This window comes from Leptonychotes weddellii, chromosome 6 (genome assembly GCF_054177405.1).
Source record: "Leptonychotes weddellii isolate Sample4059 chromosome 6, ASM5417740v2, whole genome shotgun sequence".
Lineage (NCBI taxonomy): Eukaryota > Metazoa > Chordata > Mammalia > Carnivora > Phocidae > Leptonychotes > Leptonychotes weddellii.
In genome coordinates, this window is record NC_138374.1 from 84,038,736 (window position 1) to 84,055,801 (window position 17,066).

The window sequence follows — 17,066 nt, forward strand, 5'->3', positions numbered from 1 at the left end:
TCTAGAGGGGAGGGGGGTGGGAGGATGGGTTGGCCTGGTGGTGGGTATTGAGGAGGGCACGTTCTGCATGGAGCACTGGGTGTTATGCACAAACAATGAATCATGGAACACTTCATCTAGAACTAATGATGTAATGTATGGGGATTAACATAAGAATAAAAAAAAAAAAGATTCTCTCTTGTTCTCTCCCTCTGCCTCTGCCCCTCCCCATGCTCTCCCACTCTCTCTAAATAAATAAATAAATAAAATCTTTTTTAAAAAGAGAGAATTGTGTTACGAAAGGATTAAGACCAACTCTATGAGTTATAACAATCAATATGAAAGTCCCCTATTGAGAACAAATAATCCCTTTCCTAATTAATGCCATTACTCCCTTTAATAATGAAGATTAATGCAACATAACTCTTTCAAGATTAAAAATGAAAACTTTACATTCTTCCCAATATGTAGGGTGAGGGAATAGGTAGTCCTGTACCCCATTTAAAGATGGAAAAAAAATAGAATGTAGTGCTTTAAATAAGGAGCTGGGAATGGAATAGGTTCTCATGACATTCATTCATTGTTGTATTTATTCATCAAGCGATTCATAACACTCTCATGCTGAAGCATCCTTCTTTGTCTCTTGTCTCAATAAATGTCATATATTGTCCTACTTCCATCTTTATGTCATGTAGGTGGTGGACATACCCGTGGCTGACTCCCTGAGTATGACTCACCCACATTCCCGGTCAGAAGTACCCTGGTGCACGAATCCGTATATAGTGACGTCAGAGAAATGGCAGAATGTTTGGTGAAAGGCAGCATATTTTTCAGCAGTTTTCCCTGAATAAAGTATGATAATAGATTCTATAAAATATTAATACTGGAGTTGAATTTCTCTATAAATAATCCATCTAAAAATTATCTCTACTACTAGAATATGATTCTATTCCTTGTAATAAAAACAAACTGAAACTATTTGTAGGGACTTACTTCCTTGAAATGAAATATTCCTAAAGATGTAACAACTATGAATTAAGAACAACAGACTCTGATTATTACAGGCCACTGCTGTACTTGGGAGTTTTTCTTACACTTCCTATGACCATTTCCATGCACTTCCTCAGACCTCTTTTTCAGGTACATGTTCTCCTTCTAAACAAACATTCCTGTAAGAGATTCAAATTCAGCAGATTGTTTTTTGGTGCCTAGGATAAGTCAGCACCAGGAAGGACTTCCACAGGCACCGTCTTAGAGAATAAACCTCCACACTTCTGAAAAAAGAATTTGCATCTGCTACTCGTTTCCTGAGATTTACTTGGATCTAATCTTTTTTCTATTTCTCTCTCCTATTTCGGCATTGCTCCAATACCTCAATACTCTCAGGGAAAGTTATTAATAGCTCATATTTTCAAACCAAAGGTTTCCCACTGAGCACTAAGAGCTACAGATAGGCTTGGAAGTTTTGTCCAGCAGAGATCTGTGCTGTTCTGTGATGTTGGGTCTCACAGTCTGCCATACAAAACAGTTGCTTTTTCCTGGGTTTCCCACTTGCCCAACGATTTCGTCGTCACCAAGTCTACTCAAGATCCTTCCTTCCATCATGTCTGTCTTCCTAATTTTAAACTCCACCATCCTCTGCTCTAAGTCATTTTAAATCTTCTGATAAATAAAAGTTATTTTTTAATTGTAAAATATTTAAGGACACACAGTACGATGTAATAACTTCTTCCAATAGCTTGGATAACTAAAAATTTATAAATATTCAACATTTGAGGGTTCTTATATTCCTTTACTAGAATACATCATTAATATCCTCTAATATTATTTACATATCCAATGAAATATTTAATGGCATGTAATCATAGCTCAATCTAAAGAACAGAGAGATTAGGGATGCCTGGCTGGCTCAGTCCGTAGAGCATGTGACTCTTGATCTTGGGGTTATAAGTTAGATCCCCACGTTGGTTATAAAGATTATTTAAAAATAAAATCTTTTAAGATTTTATTTATTTATTTGACACAGAGAGAGAGACAGAGAGAGGGAGAGAGAGAGGGAACACAAGCAGGGAGAGTGGGAGAGGGAGAAGCAAGCTTCCCACTGAGCAGAGAGCCCAATGTGGGGCTCCATCCCAGGACCCTGGGATCATGACCTGAGCTGAAGGCAGACGCTTAATGACTGAGGCACCCAGGTGCCCCTGAAAATAAAATCTTAAAAAAAAAAAAAGGAAAAGATAGATTTGAAATAGTTAACTTAGCAGTTTTGACCTCTTGTGTTACAAAGTGGCCTACTGTGAAGTTTGAGTAGCACTTTCAGGGAGCAGGCTGCAAAACCAGCAATTTGGCTAGAAGGTTGAAAAATTCCAGAATTGGATGCTCTCTGGAACCTTAGAAGGCTAGGATTCATTCAGTACTACTTCTTATCTTTCTCATTCTCTGCTGCTCCAGGTAAACAATGGGCGCCATCACCTCCATAGTCCAAAAGCGAAGGTGTCCATCCTCATGAGCGGTGACAATGACAGGGGGCTGAGTATCAACTACATTGGTGCCCCCAGGTTGTTTTTTGTCCACCAGCTGTTGCTCTCCCGCTGTGACATCAGTTTTCTCACCTACAGAAAAGTTAATGAGCTACCGTGGGTGTTTGCAATACTTGGAATTCCAAATTTTATAGAACATAAAAGAGGAGGCAGGTAGGAAAACAGCAAACCAACACATTCTTTTCCCTAGAACATGTTTTTCAACCCCAGCGAACTTCACTCAAGGCAGAGAACAAAAAAGCATTAACAAATAGAGTCCTGGATCACTGGAAAAGCCTAAAAAGTTAATTTTTGACCCTATTACAAAAACCTCTGCCCTGTATTTAACAGCTATAAGTCAATACACATCCAGTGTAAGTCTTACACATCCAAAATGGCTTATGAATCTAGTGTAAGTTTTAGGAAAATGGGCAAAGACTAAGAAGCTCAGTAATGCATTGGATTTTTAAAAATCTAGAATTAGTATTTAAAAATGGAAATTCTGCCTCTTTGACTACAGAATCTTATACCTCAACATTTAGTCACAAAAAGAATGTATGGTAGGGGCGCCTGGGTGGCTCAGTAGGTTAAGCGTCCAACTCTTGACTTTGGCTCAGGTCATGATCTCAGGGTCCTGGGATCGAGCCCTGCATTGGAGTCTGCTTGTCCCTCTCTCTCTGCTCCTCCCCCCCAACTTGTGCTCTCTCTCTCTCTCTAAAATAAATAAATAAAATCTATTTTAAAACAGAGAATATACTGTATTCTATAGCCTCAACTCCCTATTGCAAAGGAATTGTTACAAAGAAGAGAGGTGATTTCATACTGACCTTTAACCTCATTGTCATGTATGCTCTGCTTGCTTCCCTGAATTAGGGGAGAAGACGAGAAAGTATTTCTATGACATTGTAAGGAAATGGGATATACTGGGTGAGTAGATTTTTTGGGGAAACTCACATGCCTTTTTTTTTTAATTTTTAATAATTGGAGTATAGTTGACACACAATGCTACGTTGTTGCTTTAGTTCTAGGTGTACAACATGGCAACTAGGCAAGTCTTTACCTTATGCTACACTCACCACATCTGTCCCCATACAACGCCATTCCCATACCATTTGACTATATTCTGTATGCTGTATCTTTTCTTCCTGTGACTTATTCATTCTACAACTGGAAGCCTGTCCCTCCCTCTCCCCTTCACCCATTTTGCCCATCCCCCACTCCCCCGGCAACCGCCAGTTTGTTCTCTGTCAAATTTACATTTCTAAGCATTAGTTTTAAAGTTATTTTTGAATTAATTCTTCTAAAAAAATGTATCGCAGAGATCATCATGTTCACAAACAGGATATCTGCAATAACATTCTCCTGGCTCAGGTAGGGCATAATAATGAGAGTAATCACATGTGTAAAGCAAGCCATGTTCTTGGTGTATGTGATCTCTAATTCTCCTAGCAGCCCTGAGAGTTAGGCTTTGTTATTCCCTTGTTACTGACAAAGAAACAGAAACTCAGAGATTAGGTGATGTCTCTAAAGCTAATCAGAAAATAAAAGAAGCACTTGGACTGAAGTGTAAGTCTGTCTGACTCTTAACATCCTTGTACGTTTATTCTTTTCAGGAAACTAGTGGTTATAAAACAAGTTTTGCAGTAAAAAGTTTCCTTTAAACAAAATCCTACTAGAGATGTAATGTGTAAAATCTATAAAACTGGGACTGAGAACAGAGTTTGAAAACCAGGGCGTTAGAGGTGTGTTGTGAAATGTGTGTGATATTTTTTAGCCAAAGAGATTGCCTAGAATTGTTTTATTATTTCAGAAATGTAAAAGTAGCACATGTAATTTATTTTATTTGTGAGTATGTGTTGATTATTTGCAGATATGAAAGCCTTGAAAATATGGGAAATAAAAGATGATTATAGTTTAGACATTGTTTTTTAGGAAAACAAGTTTTTACATGCACATGTATACACAGAATTTTTCCACCTTGACCTTCTATCAAAGGAGGGGCTCAAATGGGACAAATCACTATTTTTTAATCAACACTGGGTGTAATGGGAAGATATACTCTTTCTATTCCTTGCTTACCTTGTTACTCTGTGGACCTTTACTAGAATCACATTGAGACGAAGAGCACACGGAATCCTGACTCGATCTCCTACAAGGAGAGGGAGGAAGCCCAAGGAAGGAAAGTTAAGATATTCCATCACACCCGAAGTGTGCTCTTCTCTGCTTTAATTTCAGTAGGTTGTTTCTTTCAACATCTGTGCATACTGAGCCACTTCTTTAAGACACAGATCACACCTTATGTCTCATGTTACAACGTTCATCTGTCCGGTATTGGTAGATACTGTTGGGGAGCCTTGGTAATTAAGATTTATTGTTGCCTGGGTCTGGGAAATAACATTCTGCCCAGTCCCAAAGCTCAGGCTAGATTTAGTCCTGGAAGCTGATGTTTAAATGGCAGGAAGCGGGTTGGAGGCGGGCACGTGGGAAGCCTGGCTAACTTCTGCTCTTATGGTATCCAGTCCTGGCCTGGTCCGTCTCGGCAGTGCTCTGCTAGACGGGCTGGAAAGTGGCTTAGGTTCTGGTGCAGGTGTCGGTATGGAACAAGTGTTCAAAAATAGTCTCAATAAGGCAATTTCAAGTCAAGTGGTAGGGAAGGTGCTATATGCTGGCTCACTGCTGCTTTTGATTTCTTCCCAGAGATATGTTTACTATAACGTGTTGCCTGAAAATCAGAGTTTTCAAACATATCTAAAGAGGAAAAATAACTTTTCCTAAATATTTAATAAACAACGCCTTGCTGCCTCAGAAAGGGATGGAGACAGCTCAGTTTCAGTAGATGTCATATGACACCTGCTGCAGTGGATCTTTCACATTTGCCCAGCAAGTTCTTCCTTCTGCTTCATGTCAGTGCTCATAGAATTAGATTGTGGCCACAGTGTGGTCAAGTGAGCATTTTCTATCTCTTCTGCTGGTGTAGAAATTGTTGTGAGGCTGAGGTGGTAAGGGAAATTAGGACACCCCCACAGCAAATCAGATCCCTAGGGACCACCCACTTACAAAAGACAACAACAGGGAAGAAAGCTTAAGCCAAGTAGTGCACCCAACTTATGTCTTCCCTCAGTTGTACCTTCCTTAGTTCTGGGATAAATAGAACTCTTTTTACATCACCCACATACATCCCAGACAGTATTTCTTGATCAGTAAGTACTGAGTTACCTTGCACATTCAGAGGATCGAAAGAGGAACAGTATGTTGTTAATTCTAAAGCGTTTGGGATCCAAATCAGGATCCACAGTGAAGCAATCTTCAGGTCTGTACCTGGAAGTAAACACACATTCACATAATAAACACAAGGTAGGCAACCTACATTACTTATATCATACATCCCATGCAGAGCTAATCAACTCCTGCAACATTGATACTATCAAACATGAAGAGAAAACCCAAAGGTATAGAGTTGGAACCTATCTTCCTGATGAGGCCCTGTGTAACAACATGACCATTCAGTGTTTAAAAGTCTTTTAATCCAAAATGAAATAAAATAAAAATAAATAAATAAATGCTTTTTGTCCAATTAGCTGGTCTAGTCAGCCTAATTATAGGTCAGAATGGGCTTATATATAGCCTCCTCAAAGTTTCAGAAAGTTTAAAGAATAGAATTTTACTCTTTGAGTAAGTCAAGTGACAAATTTGAATAAAACAGGGCTACTAACCTCAAGGAGCTTAAAATTGAGTGAAGAAGACAAGCTGGTAATTCAGTGATTATACAATTCTAGTTGCTCATCTCCCATTGACCCAGCTTCCAATGAACCATACACCGTTCTGGGCTGGTTCCTGGGAGCACAGTGATAGTCCCTAAACCACCTAGACTGGTACTTCATGTTGGCTCCTAAAGTCACACTTAACATTTTTTACTGAAAATAGATCTTGTAGCAGAACGTTCCTTTTCTTTAGTGGAAATTGCGTCTGCTAATTTGGACTGATAAGTGATGAAGGAAGCTCCTGGGGAGTGAAGCAAGCTCTGAAGAAGGGCCTGTGAGCTTGAGGACGTGTGGAGCTCAAACTTTTTGGATACTTCTGTTGTGTGGATGAGCCACATGGTTAGTAATCAGCAAGAACAAATTTCCAGTTTGGACCCAAAAAATGCATGAGGTTTTGAACAGGAAGAGAAAAGCTACTTCTCCTGACTGGTGAAGGGATCTTAGGCAAATTTGAGGTAGAGGTAGGGATGGCTTCCACCATCAATATGGAAACCACCTTCAACTTTAGAGCCTATTTAAGCTGGGCCCAAATTACATTAGACAGCTCTGTACTAAATTGTATGTTTTGCAAAATGCTAAGGAGATTTGTATAATCATCTTTGCATGGGAAGGGAATACAATGTATGGCTCACTATACTGTTATTTTTCTCTGACTGGGTGTTGGGTTTGCATGCATCTCTTGGCAAAATGCCTAGCCCTTCAACAAGGAGCATCTCTTCCTTCAAGTTGGGAACATCCTCGGGGGAGCTTCCCTCTTTATGCTGTGGCAGCATGACTGCTTTAATAAGAGGGTAAAGAACTGATCAGTGCATATTGATATTGATCAAGTGACAAGTATACCGTCATGAGAAAGCCCAAGGGCAAGTGTTGAAAGGGACGAATGGAAGGAGGACAAGAATTCTAGGGGGAGTTCCGAAGAGAACATGGGGCTGAGGCACAGAAGGAGGGGTCTGCAGAAAAAGCTAATTCAACTAAAGGTCCAAAGGAGAATCAATCCAGAGTCCGAAGAAGAAGGGAGTATGTCCTCTCAAAAGTTGGTTAAAAGTAATGACTCAGACTTAGACTGGGAAGGGGCGTGGAGTCCAGGTGGACCAGGAGTACATAAGGCACTGTAAGTCAAGAGGCAGAGATGTCTTCTGCATTTTCCTCTTTTCCCTTGTCCTTTCTGACTCTCTTCTCCCTTTTTATACCTCTTTCCTTTCTCTGAATGCTTAGATAGACTTGATTTTATTTTTATTCATTCATTAAAGTTCTTGACCATCTTGTACCTCAAAGTACAATATTACAAATTCCCCTTGACATAGGATGTTCACAAAAGGCCCTTGCTTATAGCCCAATTAGACAACTGCAGAGAGCTTATTATTTATGACCCATCCATAGCAAAAAATACAATGCTATATTATTTCCTTTACAACCAATAGTAAGAACATTTAGAAATGGTTAGCAGGGGGGCACTTGGGCGACTCAGTCAGTTAAGCATTAGACCCTTGATTTCATCTCAGATCATGATCTCAGGATTGTGAGACTGAGCCCCAAGTCCGGTTCCAAGCTCAGTGGGGAGTCTGCTTGAGATTCTCTCTCCCCTCTCTCTCTGCCCCTCCCCCACTTCATGTGTGCATGCACTCTCTCTCTCTCTCTAAAAAAAAAAAAGAAAGAAAGAAAAAAAGAAGAAAAGGGATATCAGAGAATGGGTAAAGCTTTTGGCCATGGGTACAGGGCAAATTTAATTGGTTGATATTGATTTATTTAATTGTATATGCACTGAACATGTTGCGGTGGTGAATAAAAAGTAAAACCCACCTAGAATGCCACTTACCATTTGACTTTGGTGACTGAATAGTTGGTGGTGTCATTGGGAATACAGGAAGAGGAGATACATGGGGGAGGGGTAGACTGGGACAAAGTTTTGGGCTTTAAGGGTGTTATTGGTGACCCAGATGGTAACTGCCAGATATGTGTGTTTAAAGCTCTAGGGAGATTAGTTTTTAAAGCATGTATTTTAACTTTTTGTTGAGGGTATAAATTTGGACAAGATCCCACATGAAAGCATGTGCTAGAGTGAGAAGAGTGAAAGTCAAAGCACCTGGGAATATGAATACTTAAGGTTTATCTTATTCATATTATCCTGGGATTTGGACATGCAGAACAAATCTCATGAATGCAACTTCCAGAAAAGTCTCTCTTGAGAGTTATCACCACTGGTATGTCACTGTTATTTATTGCTTTTTTAAAAAAGTATTGAATATTACTTTGGCTCTATTGCAGTACAACTTTTAAATTGTTTAAGAAAAAGATGTGACTTACAGTTCTTTGACAGTAGAGTTTACAAAATTCCATAAGATAATCACACCATTTAAGGTTCCAGCAGCTATCAAATTATATCCTTCTACTTGCAATAAATCAATGCAGTTCACTTCCATACTGATGGCAGAACTCTGAAGAAGGAAGGAAACAGACTCATGGACCATCATGAACACAGTATCTAACCATAGTACAAATGTTATTGTGTACATTTTATTAGTCTATCATTAAAACCAAATGTCATATTATGATTTTTTTGTTACTTAAAATTACTATTACTAATTACTATGAAATTTAGTAAAATAGAGTTAGTTTTGCATTAAAGATTTTTAACTTGTTGAATTCATTAAAACAAAATATACTCTTCCATCTACTTGGCTCCTTCCTCTCAGCCTTGACTTATTCTTTCTTGACCAACCAACCGTGAGATCACCTTGCCGTCCTTCTATTCCATTTAAAATTCTTGAAAATCTTCTGCATTGGCTGATTCTCCTTATTGACCTCCTTTTCACTCACCATTTGGCTTCTGCTCCATAGTACACAATGAAAACCCTTTCTTTAAGATTCATTTATTTGAGAGAGAGAGAGAGTGAGAGCACACGAGCAGAGGGAGGGGCAGAGGGAGAGGGAGAGAGAGAATCTCAAGCAGACTCCCGCTGAGTGCAAAGCCTGAGGCTGGGCTTGATCCTAGGATCCTGAGCTGAAATCAAGAGTCCGACACCCAACCAACTGAGCCACCCAGGTGCCCCTGTGAAAACTTTTTCTATTTATCACTAAGCACTTCCTTCCTTTCTTTTCTTTCTTTCTTTCTTTCGTTCTTTCTTTCTTTCTTTCTTTCCTTCTTTCTTTCTTTCCTTTCTTCCTTTCTTCCTTGATCCTATTCATTTATTTGAGAGAGAGCGCACAGAGGGGTAGGGAGAGGGAGAAGCAGACTCCCCACTGAGCAGGGAGCCCAACCCCAGGACCCAGGATCATGACCCAAGCTGAAGGCAGATGCCCAACTGAGTGAGCCACCCAGGCACCCCATCCCTAAGCACTTTCTATTGCTAGTGCTATTTGGCAGTTTTTTTTTTTAAAAGATTTTATTTATTTATTCATGAGAGATAGAGAGAGAGAGAGGCAGAGGCAGAGGGAGAAGCAGGCTCCCCGCGGAGCAGGGAGCCCAATGCGGGACTCGATCCCGGGACCCCAGGATCACGACCTGAGCCGAAGGCAGACGCTTAACCGACTGAGCCACCCAGGCGTCCCTATTTGGCAGTTTTTAATTGTCTTGCTTCAAGTATTTGTTGGGCACCTGCTGTTAGGCTCCTGAAATACAAAGTCAAATAGAATGTCTGTGACCTGGAGAAACCTATAATATAATGAAAGTATTAAGATAAAGTACTGTACAATTTAAAAGTGTTATATTGGAGGCAGACTCAAGACTTTATAGGAACATAGAAGAGTGACATCTAAATAAGATTAAAGGTCTGTTATACAGATGGCCAACAGGCACATGAAAAGATGCTCAACATCACTAATCATCAGGGAAATGCAAAAACCACAATGAGATATCACCCCACACCAGTTAGAATGGCTAAAATCAAATGACAAGAAATAACAAGTGTTGGTGAGTATGTAGAGAAAAGGGATCTTCGTGCATTGTTGGTAGGAATGTAAAGTGGTGTAGCCACTGTGGGAAATAGTATGGAGGCTCCTCAAAAATTTTTAAATAGAACTACCATATGATCCAATAATCCAACTACTGGGTATTTACACAAAGAAAACAAAAACAGTAATTTGAAAAGATATATGCATCTCATATGTTTACTGCAGCATTATTTACAATAGCCAAGATATGAAAGCTACCTAAGTGTCCATCAATAGACAAGTGGATAAGGATGTGGTGTACACTCACACACATACAAAACATACACAGGAATGTTACACAGCCGTAAAAAGCATGAAACTTGCCATTTACAATGACATGGATAGAACTACACAGTATTATGCTAAGGGAAATAAGTCAGTCAGAGAAAGACAAATACCATATGATTTCACACATATGTAGAATTTAAGAAACAAAATGAATGAGCAAAGGAAAAAAGAGAGAGAGACAAACCAATAAAGAAACTTTTTTTTAAAAGATTTTATGTATTTATTTGATAGAGAGAGAGAGAGCATTATCAGGGGGAGCGGGAGAAGCAGGTTCCCCACCGAGTAGGGACGCGATGCGGAGCTCGATCCCAGGATCCCGGGATCATGACCGGAGCTGAAGGCAGACGCTTAACTGACTGAGCCACCCAGGCGCCCCAACAAACTCTTAACTATAGAGAACAAACTGCTGGGGAGAGGAGGTTGTGGAGGGATGGATGAAACAGGTGGTGGGGATTAAAGAGTGTACTTGTCGTGAGGAGCACTGGGTGATGTAGGGAAGTGTTGAATCACTATATTGTACAACTGAAACTAATATAACACTGGATGTTAACTCTACTGGAATTAAAATTTTAAAAAGGATGGGATCATGCCATTTGAGAAAACGTGCATGGACCTAGAGGATATTATGCTAAGTGAAATTAAGTCAGATTGAGAAAGACAAATACTATATGATCCCACTCAGAAGTGGAATCTAAAAAAACAAATAAACAAAAAGCGGAATTGAACCTATAAATACAAAGAACAAACTGATGGTTGCCAGCAGGGGAAGGAAGTGAGAGGTTGGGCAAAATGGGTGATGAGGAGAGGGGAGACACAGGCTTCTAGTTATGGAATGAGTAAGTCATGGGAATAAAAGGCACAGCATAAGGAATAGTCAATGATACTGTGATAGCAATGTATCGGGACAGATGCTAACTACACTTGCAGTGAACATAACATAATGTATAAACTTCTGAAATCACTAAGTTGTACACCTGAAATGAATGTAACATTGTGTGTCAGCTATACTCAAATTTTAAAAAATGATTACAATTCTTGTCACTCTCAATTGCTCTCTCCTTCCTGAAACTTCTTACTCTACTTCTTACCAGACTCCTAATTTTGCTTGTGTCCATGTGACCTTCTCTTTTCTGTTTCCTACTTGATACCCTCTTACTCTGCCGATCTGTTAGATATTAATATACTGAGGGTTTACCTCTATCCCATTTGCTTTTTCTTTTTTCCAACTCCTTTTGGGCAATCTTGTTCCCTGTGTTTTAATAATCATCTCAATCTCAATGCCCTAATAATCTAGTCAGTCCCCTCCCATAAGCTTCAGGGTCGTATATTTAATTACTAAGAAATTTTTTTACAGGTATCTCAAAGTTAATATGTATAACTTCTTGCCTCCTTCCAGCATGTTATTTCATTCTATTCTATAGCTCACTGGTAGCACCACGTCCCAGTCCATCATTCAAGTTAGCTCCACGCTGTCCTTGATGCTCTCCTTTCTCTTAGGATCCTCCTCTCTCAACTGCATGACATCAAGCCCTAATTAGCAAAGCCCAAGTGCTTCTACTTTTGCCACCAAAATATTGTTTGAAACCTCTCCTTCCGCCATCCTCACTGTCATGGCCTTATGTCCCTCAACTAAAACAGTGGATCACTGCATGAATCTTCTGCCTGCAATCTTGTCCCATTCAAAACTGTCATCGAGGGGCGCCTGGGTGGCTCAGTCGTTAAGCGTCTGCCTTCGGCTCGGGTCATGGTCCCAGGGTCCTGGGCTCGAGCCCCACATCACGCTCCCTGCTCAGTAGGAAGCCTGCTTCTCCCTCTACCACTCCCCCTGCTTGTTATTTCCTCTTTCGCCGTCAAATAAATACACAAATAAAATCTTAAAAAAAAACCCAAAAACCTGTCATGGAAGCAGCATCATAGATGCTGCCCACAACACCAATCTGATTATGCCATATCTCATTTGAAGCCCCTCACTGGTTTTCCATTTCTTATACGAGATTCAAGTGCCTTAACACCGTGAGCACGATCCAACTCCTAGCTATCTGCCCATCTCCATCTTCCCTCACTCCCTGTCTTTCTTCAGCCACAGTCACCTTTGTGACATTTTTGATTTTATCTCCTTCACTTGGCATTCACTTTGTCTTCTGGACTCCCCCTAGAAACTTCCTATCTGGGCCGAGCTAAGTCTTGGTAATTCTTTCCGACCTAATCATCAACTATTTTTAGGACCCTCGTCTGGCCTAACCCTCCAAGCTCTCTGCTGGGTTGCCATCGTGCAGTAGAACAGGTACCACACCTCAGTAATCTTCGCATTCCCGGGGCTAAGAACAATGCATGCTGCATAGCAGGTATTCAATAAACAGTGCTTCCTAAATGGAAGAGTTTTAGAGAAACAGAATTTCCATGCACAACCCAATTTGTTCCCCCAAATGACTTTCGCAGACTTTCCATCTATAGAGTAACTTTAAAATATGTTGCAAAAAAGAAGTGCTATAAATGCTCATTATGATACATACAAAACATAAGGGCTCAAAATTCAAAGATAATATACATTTTTATTATAATCCTAAAAGGCACTTTCATTTATTACTTCAATAATTTATTACAGCAGTTCTTCCTTTTTTTTTTTTCCCAAAGCAAGCGTTATTCATTACCCATATAATAACTTGCCAAATTCATCAGATCTGGCTCACTGTGCATTAATCATCGTCCTTTTTTATTAGCTCCTAACAGGGAACATAGAACCAAATCGAGTGTTTCCAGTTGTGGGGAGTTGGAAGAAATGGACTAGAATGACTGTTTAAGGAGATGCATTCTGTTCTTTTAGCTTTGGCACACATTATGTGATGATGTTATCATGACCTAGTCACTGTATATTTTGATTTCAAATCCTTTAGCAAACAATGAAACCTACTTATGATTTAAACTAACTATGAATGGACTTGGAATTGCAGTGCTAAATTAACATTTAAATTTGAGGGAATTACAATCTCTCTCCATACTATGATAAAATAATAGCTTCCAGGGTCGCCTGGGTGGCTCAGGAGGTTAAGCGACTGACTCTTGGTTTCGGCTCAGGTCATGATCTCAGCTCAGGGTTGTGACATCAAGCCCCATGTGGGCTCTGTGCTCAGTGGGGAATCTGCTTGAGATTCTTTCCCTCTCCCCTCCCCTCACTCCTGCTCTCTCTCTCTCTCCTTCTCTCTAAAATAAATATATAAATCTTAAAAAAAATAGTTTCCAAATTCTTTGAAACAAGCTATACTATTCTCTCTTAAATTACATTTGTTTCAGTAATGACAGGGGTGAAAAACAAGACTTTTTAAAATTGCTTCCTCTGTAATTTGTGGTTTCTTGCATTCTTTAGTTTCTGACCACTTCTCTTTGTAAAAACTGAAAAGTAAGAATGGTTTGAGCTAATATTAGAGTAAGCAAATAAGGTGGATAAAGTCTCAAAAAAAATCGATCGACCTAAATTTTTACCGGAACAAAGAGGACAGCTTCCTTATTTCTCTGTTCTTCAGCCTGAAACATGCCACACACTTCACCCCTTAGGTGTGAACACAACCTCCAGCCATACTGAGTAGATATAAGCGTCTCACAAGAAATCTTACAGATTTTAAATTAATTTATCTATTTTTTGAAAGAGAGACAACCAGTCATTTTGTGAATCCTGATGGAAGTATATGACAGCATCTATGGAGTCTTATTAAAATAAAACCAAAGCTCATGCAGAGAAGCCAGGTTAGAGGAAGTACACACAGAACTAAAATTACACCAGAAGGATGCAATCAGCAAAATATAGAAAATGTAAAACTATGGCACCAACTCTCCAGTATCTTCAATAAATAAATAGCAAGGGAAGAAGAGAGAAATGGAAAGATATTTACAGATTAATAGACTTAAGACTTCACTAAATGCACAAATGGACCTTTTTTGGATCCTTGCAAACTATAAAAAAATATGAGGCAATCTAGGAAATTTGAACACTGTGTGATGACATTAAGGACTTCTTAAAAGTTATTTTAGAAAAGATCTTTAAAAATAATGGTGTCATGCCGTTTTTTTGAGTCATTATCATGTAGGGATACATACAGAAATATTTAGGGATGAAATGGCACAACATCTGGGATTTGCTTCAAAATAATTCTTTTCTGGTGGTCGTGGGAAGTGGTAGGAATAAAAAGGAGTAAGTTTGGCCATGCACACACAATTTCTGAAGCTGCGTGCTAGTATGTATAAGTTCAAAACATTATTTTCTCTACTTCTGTAGAATTTTCCATAATAAAAAGGAAAAAAAAACCAAGAAATGAAACTTACATTAACATGTTGAGAAAAGTTTTTCTCTACTAGCTCAACATCTGGGAAAGGAATATGCATGCTCCTATGTTTAGGAGATGTCCTCAGATGCACAGTGTGATTCACGTCTTGTAGGAAAGGCATGACATTGGGCAGCTCCCATATCACCACAAGATACGCATCCTCTTCCTTACCCTTCAACAGAAAGACAGTGAGTCCATGAAAAAATTCAATTAGCTATTTTATTTTGAGCTGTTTTAAAGATACAGAGAAAAATAGAACATACAAAGATGTACTGACCACCTGGGTATCAAGGTGGTGGATACATCATTATCAAATTATCATTACCATGATCAAATCTTAAGCCCTGTCAAGCCCTCTTTAATATAGTTCCTGTTTCTTATTCCTTCCCAGAAACCATTATTAACCTAAATATGGTGTTAGTTATGAAAATCCTAATATTTCTACATAAATTTATACATGTATTCTACATATGCATATATCATATATTGTTATACGTATATACATGTACATCGTACATATGTAACAATATTGCTTTCAGGCTTTTTTTAAGGAGGGGAGGGGCGGAGGAGAGGGAAAGAAAGAATCTCAAGCAGGTTCCATGCGCAGCACAGAGCCTGACACGGGGCTCGATCCCACAACACTGAGATCATGACCTGAGCCATAATCAACAGTCGGATGCTTAACTGCCTGAGCCACCCAGGCGCCTTGATTTTAGGCTTTTTACCTTTTTATAAATATTATCAAACTGTATGAATTCTTCTTTAACTTTCTTGTTCACTTAACATTATATTTTGGAGATTTATATAAATTATTACATGGAACTCTAGTTCATTTATTTTTAACTCCTTTATAGGATTGTAAGAATTTATTGTACAATTTCTTTATCCAGTCTTCTACTGCTAGGGTGTTGAGGTTGCTGCCAATTTTTCACTGCTTGTTTTTATGGACAGGTGCCATGGTTTCTATAGCATATGCCTGAAGTAGAACTATTAAATTGTAAAGATATGCAATTATTGACTTGACTAGATGCTACCAGTGGTTCTTCAAAGTAGTGTTATCCTTTTTCACCCCCATGAGAATTAGATGTTTTCCTTTCTTCACATTCTTGCCAACACTTGGTTTAAATTGATTATTATTATTATTTTTCTTATGATGGGTATAAAATGGGATATTAAAAAGTAAAATTTTAAATGTATTGATTATATTAGTCACATTTTCCTAATTTAGTGAGTTGAACATTTTTCATGTGTTTGTGAGCCATTTGGGTTTTCTTACCTGTCCTTTGTCCATTTTCCTCTTGGGCTGTTTTTCTTCTGGATTTGTGGGATTTATTTAGCAATTCTGTTCCCTAATACTTTCTTGTTTACCTGGGACACAGTATGTTACTTCTTTCCACAGTGTGTGACTTATTTTTTCATTGTTTTTTAAAGATATGTTTATTTTTATTGAATGTAATAAAGAGATCTTTGTGATATCTCATCTTGTGAATATGGTGTAGCTCTCTATATTTTCAGATGATTGTTTATGTTCTTTAGGAATTTTCTCCACAAAATTTTTGCATATTTTTGTTAAATTTATTTAGGCATCTTATATTTTTGTTTGCTCTTATGATGTGATCATTCTGTTTCTAACTGGTTATTATTGTTGAGATGCTCTTAATTTTTGAAGTTTTAATTTTTGTATGGGAATAAAAGTCAAAATTTTAAGGTTGGTGATTTTGCTAGTAAAACACAGATCTTTTAGGTTGAGAGCAGCTGTGGTAAAGTGGAGAGAATATTGGTCTAGACATGAAAACAACACATTTCCAGTCTCCGTTCTAGCGAGAGCCTGGGCAAAGTATCTCTCTTCCTTTGGGCCGTATTTTCCTTGTTTGTAAAGTGAGGACTTCAGTGAGTGGATGGATAAAAGTTCTTTCATGTTTCAAAAGCATTATGTTTCTAGGTGATCTAAGGTCTCTGTTATCTCATATCTATGTTAATTTAAAAGTACTGGCCAGTGGTCCCCCTACCTGCTAGGTGGGTCTTTGGTTAGAGTTTGTGCCACTTTGGGAGCAGAAGGAAGTTCAGCAATGTCCAGGAAGTGGGGTCAGACATTGACATATTGAATAATAGCTTCGTTAAGTTCATGTGCCTCCCTGATGGACACGGTGGCTCTCAATCTTTCTGAAACCATTGAGCAGTAAAATTAAAAAAAAAAAAAACAACTTTGGAATATTGACTTAGAGTTACTAACATTTAATTTCACCAAGAGAGGATGTGGGGGAGAAGGGGAC

The 17,066-nt window shown here is 38.8% G+C and overlaps 1 protein-coding gene across 1 annotated transcript in view; it reads right to left on the reverse strand.

Moving 5' to 3' along the window:
• WDR64 (WD repeat domain 64) overlaps nucleotides 1-17,066 on the reverse strand; it is a 110,798-nt gene that overhangs the window by 25,397 nt on the left and 68,335 nt on the right. The window contains 7 exon segments of the mRNA XM_081822886.1: nucleotides 717-822; nucleotides 2,449-2,588; nucleotides 3,323-3,359; nucleotides 4,575-4,644; nucleotides 5,712-5,813; nucleotides 8,561-8,677; nucleotides 14,775-14,965. Of these exon segments, the coding sequence (XP_081679012.1) occupies nucleotides 717-822; nucleotides 2,449-2,588; nucleotides 3,323-3,359; nucleotides 4,575-4,644; nucleotides 5,712-5,813; nucleotides 8,561-8,677; nucleotides 14,775-14,965 (763 nt within the window).